Source organism: Chrysemys picta, chromosome 18 (assembly GCF_011386835.1).
Source record: "Chrysemys picta bellii isolate R12L10 chromosome 18, ASM1138683v2, whole genome shotgun sequence".
In the NCBI taxonomy this organism is placed as follows: domain Eukaryota; kingdom Metazoa; phylum Chordata; order Testudines; family Emydidae; genus Chrysemys; species Chrysemys picta.
The window spans coordinates 6,391,017-6,400,835 of record NC_088808.1 but is presented as its reverse complement, the minus strand read 5'-3'; the positions used below and the strand labels follow the sequence as shown (position 1 = coordinate 6,400,835).

The 9,819-nt window shown below is 52.6% G+C and overlaps 1 protein-coding gene across 3 annotated transcripts; it reads right to left on the bottom strand.

Moving 5' to 3' along the window:
• Nucleotides 1–324: 324 nt before the first annotated feature.
• Nucleotides 325–8,229, bottom strand: LOC135972056 (zinc finger protein 501-like). 3 transcript variants are annotated; one of them, XM_065572219.1, is made up of 5 exons: nt 7,955–8,229; nt 7,361–7,401; nt 6,582–6,708; nt 3,995–4,108; nt 325–1,488 (listed from the first exon to the last, which is right to left on the bottom strand). In XM_065572219.1, exons 2-5 carry the CDS (start codon nt 7,382–7,384, stop codon nt 587–589), a joined length of 1,167 nt encoding a protein of 388 aa, XP_065428291.1. In that variant the 5' UTR covers nt 7,385–7,401; nt 7,955–8,229; the 3' UTR covers nt 325–586. The 3 variants fall into 3 exon arrangements, with proteins under 3 accessions (XP_065428291.1, XP_065428290.1, XP_065428289.1); XM_065572218.1 differs by having other exon boundaries at nt 325–1,491; nt 7,998–8,225; XM_065572217.1 differs by having other exon boundaries at nt 325–1,491; nt 7,955–8,224.
• Between the last annotated feature and the right edge of the window lie 1,590 nt (nt 8,230–9,819).

Sequence of the window (9,819 nt, the reverse complement as noted above, 5' to 3'; positions counted from 1 at the left end):
ACTTTAAACACTTGCTAAAGTCTCACTGATGTCAAGGGGACATAAGCATTTGAAGTGCTTTGTTGAAATGGGGTCTAAAGAAGTTACATATAATCCGGAGAGGAGAGACAAAAGTTCCAATTAGTACCAGGGAGCAAGAGTGGATCTGCTGCTGGAAGAGTTTACATTTCTCTGAGTCACCACGTTGGGATCTCACGTACCTGTCTCCTGGACATTCACAGACACTATTAGTAAATGGGCTGCATACCGAAAAGTGGGAATAATTCCATCTGGAAAAATTAGCCTCTTGCACTTTGAGTACTAATACAAATTGCAAGACAATGGTATCTTAATGCAAACTTTTATTGAGAATTTTTAACATTTCAAACCCAAATTCCAAGGACCTGCAGCAACAAATAAAGACTTCACTGAAACTGGAACCAAACTCACTGGAAAATCTCCTAAACCTGGATTTCCAGAAACGGCACTCAACCCACTCTATAGTAAAAGGAAAAGAAACCTCCCAAACCCTATAATTCCAGGAAAAGTCCCAGCTGGTGATGGGTGAGCAGAGCCCTCTCCTATAAACAAAGACCAGAGGATCCCATTATTCCCATTTTCCTTTAGGCAGAGGTGGAAGACGCAGCACAGAGAGTTGAAGTGACTTGCTCATAGGAGCAAATGCATTACACTGGCTGGTGTCCCGATGCTCCATCAGTGGGGTTTGTGCCGTGTGTGGTTTCTCTGAGGGATGATGAGGGCTGACGCTTTCCACGCACTGGCCACACTCATAGGGTCTCAGTCCCATGTGCACTCTCTGGTGTTTAATGAGCACTGAGTTCCAGGTGAAGCTTTTAAAGCAGCAAGGGCATTCGTAGGGTCGCTCTCCCGAGTGGGTTCTCTGGTGTTTGATGAGGTCCGAGCTCTGGCTGAAGTTCTTCCCGCACTCGGTGCATTCGTAGGGCCGCTTGCCTGTGTGGACCCTCTGATGCTGGAGGAGGTGGGAGCTCTGGCTGAAGCTCCGGCCACACTCAGCGCACACGTAGGGCCGCTCCCCCGTGTGGATGCGCTGGTGCTGCACGAGGTGGGAGCTCACACTGAAGTTCTTCCCGCACTCAGCGCACACGTAGGGCCGCTCGCCTGTGTGGATGCGCTGGTGCCTAGTAAGGGCCGAGCTCACGCTGAAGCTCTTCCCGCACTCGGTGCATGCGTAGGGTCTCTCGCCCGTGTGAGTTTTCTGGTGCCTAATGAGGGCGGAGCTCACACTGAAGCTCTTCCCGCAGTCGGGGCATTCAAAGGGTCTCTCCCCGGTGTGGATCTTCCAGTGCTGGAGGAGGTGCGAGCGCTGGCGGAAGCTCTTCGCACAGGCTGCGCATTTGTAAGGTCTCTCCCCCGTATGGATCCTCTGATGCTGAACGAGGTTTGAGCTCCCTCTGAAGCTCTTCCCGCACTCATTGCATATGGTCGGCCTATCGCCTGCGGGATTCCTCTGGGCGATGACGTCGTCCCCTGCTGGAATAAGAAGAGAATCCAGACATGAGTCATTTCCTGATAGATGCCGACTCCATGGGTGCTCCAGTCCTGGAGCACCCACGGAAAAAAATTCATAGGTGCTTAGCACCCACCGGCAGCCAGTTCCGCTCCCCCCAGCGCCTCCCACCCACTAACAGCCCCACACGCTGATCATCTACTCCCCCTCCCTCCCAGCGCCTCCCACCCACCAACAGCCCCACACGCTGATCATCTACTCCCCCTCCCTCCCAGCGGCTCCCACCCACCAACAGCCCCACACGCTGATCATCTACTCCCCCTCCCCCCAGCGCCTCCCACCCACCAACACCCCATACGCTGATCATCTACTCCCCCTCCCCCCCAGTGCCTCCCACCCACCAACAGTCCCACACGCTGATCATCTACTCCCCCTCCCTCCCAGCGCCTCCCACCCACCAACAGCCCCACACGCTGATCATCTACTCCCCCTCCCTCCCAGCGCCTCCCACCCACCAACAGCCCCACACGCTGATCATCTACTCCCCCTCCCTCCCAGCGCCTCCCACCCACCAACAGCCCCACACGCTGATCATCTACTCCCCCTCCCTCCCAGCGCCTCCCACCCACCAACAGCCCCACACGCTGATCATCTACTCCCCCTCCCCCCAGCGCCTCCCACCCACCAACACCCCACACGCTGATCATCTACTCCCCCTCCCCCCAGCGCCTCCCACCCACCAACAGTCCCACACGCTGATCATCTACTCCCCCTCCCTCCCAGCGCCTCCCACCCACCAACAGCCCCACACGCTGATCATCTACTCCCCCTCCCCCCAGCGCCTCCCACCCACCAACAGTCCCACACGCTGATCATCTACTCCCCCTCCCTCCCAGCGCCTCCCACCCACCAACAGCCCCACACGCTGATCATCTACTCCCCCTCCCTCCCAGCACCTCCCACCCACCAACAGCCCCACACGCTGATCATCTACTCCCCCTCCCTCCCAGCGCCTCCCACCCACCAACAGCCCCACACGCTGATCATCTACTCCCCCTCCCTCCCAGCGCCTCCCACCCACCAACAGCCCCACACGCTGATCATCTACTCCCCCTCCCCCCAGCGGCTCCTGCCTGCCGCAGTCAGCTGTTCCACGGCGTGCAGGTGGCGCTGGGGGGAGAGGGGAAGGAGTGGGGCACGCTCGGGGGAGGGGGGCAGAACCAGGCGGGAAGAAGCCAGGCGGGGGCAGGAAGAGGTGGGGTCGGGGCAGGGCCGGCTCCAGGCACCAGCCCACCAAGCTTGTGCTTGGGGCGGCACCTGGAGGGGGGCGGCACGGTGCGGTGCTCCAGCTCCGGCCGCCGGGGAGAGTGGAGCCCCGGCCGGGGCTCACCGCCCTCCCCCCGGGGCTCCGGCTGCCCTCCCCCCCCCCCCCCCGCTCCGGCTGCCCTCCCCTGCTGCGCTGGGGGGCGGGGGCAGCCGGAGGCTTTTTTGCCTGGGGCGGCAAAAAAGCCAGAGCCGGCCCTGGGTCGGGGTGGGGCCTTCGGGGAGGGGGTGGGGTGGGAACTGGACCCGGGGCTGAATGGGGGTTGAGCAGCCCTGGGGAAAGGAGGAAACTAGCGTCTGTGATTTCCTGCAAGGTGTGGGGGGGTAGGAAGGAAACCTGTGAAAAGGGAACTGAACTTGCAAAAGCCAGGGGTCTCTTTTGTTCCTACAAGTAACCCCATCGTCTGACTGTTTCCTTGGGCTCCCCTCATCTGTCTGTATCCATCTGTTGCCTCTTGTCTGTTGTCAGCTCTTTTTGTTGTGTTTGCAGAGCACCGAGCACCAGGGGGTCTTGGCCCATGCCCGGGGCTCTTGGGTGCTACTGCAATCCCAGTTGTCAATCAGAACAGAAAGAGATGAGAAGGGGAGAGTCTGACATCTCTGCCAGAGATTGTTTACCGGTAACAGCAGTAGCAGACATGACACCGAACAGGCCGCCAGCAGCAGGCAGGGGTGTGCACAGAGAGGAGCGAGGGGGCCTGGGAATCTTTGGCTGTTTTGCTCGCAGGCCCATCCAAAAATCCTTCAAGATATAACCAGGGGAGCAAGAAACCCTATATTCCAATTTTAGGACATACTGCTAGAAGGCTAGATCAGAAAAAGGGTTGTTGGTTTTTTTAAATTCATCTATTAAAAAGCAACTCCAATTGGCAATGTCTAGTGACAAGCAGGGTTTGTTGCAATGAGACTGAAAATCAGGAATCGAATCCCTGAACTGTCCCCCGAAGACAGAGGGAAAGGGAACAATTCTGATGCCACACCCCCTGAATTTACACTGAAAGGATGGGTGAGGGGACAGACCCCTGCCACATGTGAGTTAGGATGGGTAGACAGCCCTGACTGACATCAGCCATGTGGGCATCACCCACAGCAGATACGATAGTGGAAGAGATAAGAGGGAGATGAGAAGATATGAAAGTGCTGCTGGATTCCCAGATCTTCATTCCACTGACAGCTCCTGAGGTGGTTTAGCCTATTTCTCACCTGTTCGGGCACCTCTTGGGACCTCCCTTTCCTGGGAGCTCTGGAGGTCTGGGACCCAGGGCTCTTCCCCTCGTTCCAGCTGGGAAATCACGTCGGGTTTGGGAATGGAAGATCCTGCTCAGGGAGAAAGGAAATCAACATTTGTCAAATATTCCTCGACTGTGTGTTACGAAGAATGGCCCCTGATTTAAACCCTGATTTAAACTCTTTCTGCTGGGAGGAGCCGTTTCACCTGAATAGATGGGGGATGTTCCCCGAGGCCCTTGGGAAAGCCACACAGTGTCTGGGAGATGTGTTGTGCCCCTTATCGCTGATTCAGGGACCTGCACATAACTTAGGCAAAGAGAAATTAATAAGCCTGGTACTTGCTGCTATCTCTACTGCAGTGAGACCGGGGCCTCTCAGCGCCTGGAACCAGCCCCAGGAGGCGAGGGGACACGGTGAGCCTCTGTACAGGGGAATCGCACCGTGCTCTCCCCACTGAAAGCCCCGGACCGTGTTCTGCCTCTGAACAGCCTTCCCTATGGGAGGAGACGGGGAGGTGGCAGACTCTCCCGCAGCTTGGCGTGTTGGCCAAGGTGGCAGCCATCACATCTGCTGCTGTTCATCCATCCTGCCCAGCCACCCCCGTCTTCAAGAAGTGACTCTGACTTCCCTGCGCTGCGTACTCCAGCTGCTCTGCAGGGCGGGGAGGGTTGTGACCCGGAGCAAACCCAGCGTCGTCTCAAGAGGCTTTTGCAACTGTGTTACTGGGGCTGGGGGTGTCTGGTGAAGGTGAGTTGGACAGAGAAGCCAGTGACTGGTGGGCGTGTCTCTCTGCCTGCGTGCGACTGGTGCTGTATATGCTTGTCGGGGGACAGAGAGTGACTGTGGCGTGTGAGGGTTAGATTATGGGTGTGTGACTGTGACTGGAGAGCTGTGGGAGACACTGGACCGAGGGGAGGCAGAGGGAAGGTGTGGAGATGATTGAAAAGAAGGATTGTGGGAGGAAGGAGGAGACGCAAGGGGAGAACAGTGGAAGAGAAGGCAAAGAGCACCGCAAAGGGCGGGAAAGGGGGATCCAGAGAGAAAAAGAAATAGGGAGACGCGATGTAGTGAAATACAAAGAAGAGCAGAACATAGGAATTGCCAGACTGATCAGACTCAAGGTCCATGTAGTCCAGTGCCCAGGCCAGTCCAGAGGACGGAACAAGCAATTTTGCATTAAGCAAATGTGGAATAATCTGCTCCCCATGTTAGGTCTCACCCTCATCTCTACAGATTAGCTTAAACCCTGAAGCATGAGGGTTGTATAAGGCCAGACAAGACCACTGTGATCATCTCATCTGACCTCCTGGATAACACAGGCCATGCGACTTCCTTAATCATAAGGCAAGTTTTACAATCATTGAATCATTCTCCTGGCTCTTCTCCAATTTATCAACATCCTTCTTGAATTATGGGTGCCACAACTAGACACAGTATTCCAGTAATGATCACACCAGTACCAAACAGGGAAGTAATATAACCTCCCTGTGCTTACTTGATATTCCCATTTATACACCCTAGGACTGCATTAGGATTGCACCAAGAACTCTCGTTCTGCTGGTTATCCACCACGATCCCCAAGTCTTTCTCAGCATCACTCCTACCCAGTACAGAGTCTCCTCATCCTGTAAGTGGGACCTAAATGCTTTGTCCCTAGATGTATAATTTTACATTTGGCCTCATTAAAATAAATATTTTGTTTGCACCCAGTTTATCAAGGGATCCAGATTGCTCTATATCAATGACCTGTCCTCTTCATTATTTACAACTTCTCCAATCTTTGTGGCCCCTGAAAATTTTATCAGTAATAGTTTTATGTTTTTATCTTATTATGCATATAAATGTCCCATCCTAATTCTTGGCCTTAATGATTTCCCTGCCTAATTATGCATCATTTTGAATATCACACCTTTTTCATTTTGTTAGAAAACCCCAAAGGGGAGAGAGTGGGTCATGTTTTAAACAAGTTATGTAACAGAAAGGCCAGTGAGAATGTAACAATTAAATCCAGGTGGATAACATTTGCATATAAGGGGGTGGGGAGGAATACCCACAAGGGTTCAATCCCTCCCCACCCCCGCAAAGTGCTCACTCATTTATGGGCTACTTGAAAGGTATTGTCTGGGGTCTCCCCCTGCCACTCCAGGCCTGGCTGGATCCCCAGACTTCTAAGGTATGTCCACATTGCACACTAAACCCAAGCTCTGACTCAGGTTTCAGCCCAAGCCCCACTTCCATCCACACACAGATCAGTCTGACTCACATCAGCAAGTACTTGAGTCCTAGACCCTGCTCGTGGGGCGGGTCAGAGCTCAAGTCCTGCTGTGGCTCAGGTCCAAGCCTTGTTATTTTGAACGCAGGCCAAGCCACAGACCCGAGTCAGAAGGTCTGTGTGGTGCAGTATGAATGCGTTGGTATGGCTGTGAGATCTGGGTTTCGCAATTGTAAGTCTAGGTTACAATGCAGTGTGGACGCTCAAGCATGGGCTTCGAAACACCAAGGCCACAAACACAAGTTCCTCCACAGAGCTTCAAATAAACGAGAAGAGCTTAATCCTTACGCAGTGAGACCAGAGTCTGGTAATTCTCCTGCATGACGTCCCTGTAGAGGGCCCTCTGCATATCGTCCAAAAGGCCCCATTGCTCCCGAGAGAAATACACAGCCACATCCTCAAATGTCACCGGGACCTGAAATCACAAGCGTTGCCCACTCAGTACCTGCTGGTTCATGAACAATCCCACTGCCCAAGCCATGTGCCCCAGTCTCCCGTACCTTATAGTCTGTGGCACGGCAAGGCAATAGCTCACCTAGAGCTCCGGTTAGACTCAACTGGCACCACGTTCTCACGGGACCCCTCAATGCAGGCCTGCTTTCCCCCAGGTGTAAGCCCACCCCGCACTCCATACCCGCCTCAGACATCACTGAACTCCGAAATGCCAATGCTGGGAAGCCCAGAGGCAGAATGTGGCTGGGTCCTGAGCTCCGGGCACTTTTCCATTAATTTGCCCCCATCTTGGGATCTGTGGCTTCACGTCTGGGTCTTGGCAAGACTGGGAGATTCAATCAGAAACTTCTCAATGATGCTCTATTATTCACCCATCCTGCCAGAAACAATTCCCAGCAGCCCTTGCCCAGCACAGAGAGGAAAGTGCTGGGATTTGATCCATATGCTGTAGCTCGGGGATTTCTCCCTTCCCCAATCATCTCCTTGATCCTACAAGTCAGCCCCTGTTTCGAACACATCCTGGCAGGCTGCACTCTCTCCCCTCCTCCACCTTCCTGTGTATTTAGTCCTCTCCCTGCATAACAAGCCCCCCCAGCCCCATGAAAATGCCTTACCTTAGCTGGCTCCGGTGCAGCCATTTCTCTTTTCTGTCCCCCTGAAACAATCAAAAGGTGGGTCTTATTTATTCCTCAACTTGTCAGGGCACTGAGGGCAAATGGGGAGAGATGAGGCCGGGCTCCCGACCATTTTAAAGCCTGATCCTCTCTCCAGTCTCTGTCTGCATGCAAAATTTGCAGGCTGTGTGGTGCTGGTAAAATGCTTGATAGTGCAGATCTGGCACCTGGCACCGGGCTAAGAACACCAAAATATTTTAAACCCTCCCTTTACCAGCCCTGCAAAGGCAGACTGAAAAGAAGCTGTTTTGGAGAAACCAGTTCCATCAGCATGTTTACTAGACAGAAGCAGAAAACTGACTTAGGGAAAGGGGAGGGAGCATTTCTCATTTCTCCTCTGGCTGGGAGCCTGGGTTATTGTTCCATTCCTGGAAGCGCTGGTCTCTCGGACCTGCACCGGCTCCGGCGAGTGCTAACAGAACTGAGATCCTGTGTGTGTCAGGGGCACACAAGGAGCTGAGATGGGGAGAAGGTACAGCCATTTTTACATAGTCCCCTTGCATAGTCAGTGCTTGAGTTCTCTCTCTCAATTACCTGTGTCTCCCTAGGGCTAGTCAGAGCCAGAGACAGGCCCCACCTTGGCTAGGAACAGGGCCTTGCTGTGAGATCTCTCCCTGGGGTCAGGCAGCAGAACAGCTCAGGCAGGCCTCTGGGCACAGCAGAGGCTGTTGCGATTGCAAATTACAGGCAGCAGCAGCTACATCTCAGGAAGCTCAACCCCTGGTATCCAAAGCACAGGAACTAGCAAGAGGAGAGAGAGGCACAGCTTCTCCTGCCACAATAACCGTCACCCTCTAGCGGTCATCCCCACAGAAACCTGGACACAGCCTCCCCCACAGAGCAGTCCAGGATCCTTCCTCATTGTTTAACTAATAGAAAATCAGAGGGGAAAGAACAGCATGTGACAGGCATAGCTCTGTTCTCCAGGGCTGGGCAGGCGCACCCGGACCAGGTTCCCATCAGCCCAGCGTCCCTTTTAGTTTAGTTTCAGAGTAGCAGCCGTGTTAGTCTGTATCCGCAAAAAGAAGAACAGGAGGACTTGTGGCACCTTAGAGACTAACAAATTTATTAGAGCATAAGCTTTCGTGGACTACAGCCCACATCCGAAGAAGTGGGCTGTAGTCCACGAAAGCTTATGCTCTAATAAATTTGTTAGTCTCTAAGGTGCCACAAGTCCTCCTGTTCTCCTTTTAGTTTAGGATCCCCCTGGAACAGGGTGGATCTCCCGCCCAAATGCCCTCACTTCTGTCAGAGGATGTGTGGGTGTGGGTGTGTCTCCGGTTGAGCTCTTCCTGATGGTTTTAAAAGGGGTCGCTTTGTTCTGACCTGACCCTCTCTCTGTCTCCCACAAAGTCTCTGTTCTCTATAACTAGGCTTAGAAGGATTCAGTTTTTGCTACAACACCGCAAGCATCAATAAACGTCGATTTCACTGGACACGCGCGAACGGACGCAAAAGTATTTCCATCCATAATCAAAATGTAGAGATAGGCAAAGTAAGAAAAATGCCGCTTGAGGACTTATTTGAGTTTGGTTTCAAGATATTTACTTCGTGTATCTTGACACGTGATGTTGACAGTTTGTGTTTCCCAGTGGTTACAAAGCTGTAACTTTATGAATGTCAGTGTCTGCTGTCATTAAACGATTCTTGTCTGGTCCCCGCCATGTCTAATTTCCTTACAATGGCGAAAGTGTAGCTAGATAAAAATCAAAGACAGTGCTTAAAAATAAAAATCAATATTATCCATTAAAATTGTAAAAAAAATTGAATTCTGCCAAGCTTCTCTCAGCCTCCCCCGATCCCAGTATATCCCGCAGCAGTTCCCCTCTCTGAATCTCTCAGGCCCTCACTCCCATCTCCTGGGGGTCTGTGTAGAATTGTCTATGGCAGGGGTTGGCAACCTTTCAGAGGTGCTGTGCCGAGTCTTCATTTATTCACACTAATTTAAGGTTTTGCGTGACAGTAATACATTTTAACGTTTTTAGCAGGTCTCTTTCTATAAGTCTATAATATATAACTAAACTATGGTTGTATGTAAAGTAAATAAGGTTTTTAAAATGTTTAAGAAGCTTCATTTAAAATTAAATTAAAATGCAGAGCCCCCCGGACAGGTGGCCAGGACCCGGGCAGTGTGAGTGCCACTGAAAATCAGCTCGCGTGCCGAAGGCGGCACGCATGCCATAGGTTGCCTACCCCTAGTCTGTAGCCGATTTTCCAGGACTTTATCTAATTTTACGTAGATTTTCAATGTCTCTAGTGATGGAAGCGCTAGTGATGCCCTTTCTCTTGAGGAGGAGACTATTTCACATGGCCAAAGTCTCCTCATCATTAGGAATTGTTTTCTTGTAGCCGGCCACAAATTTCCACTGGAGAAGCAAATGATTTCTACTGAGTGGGAC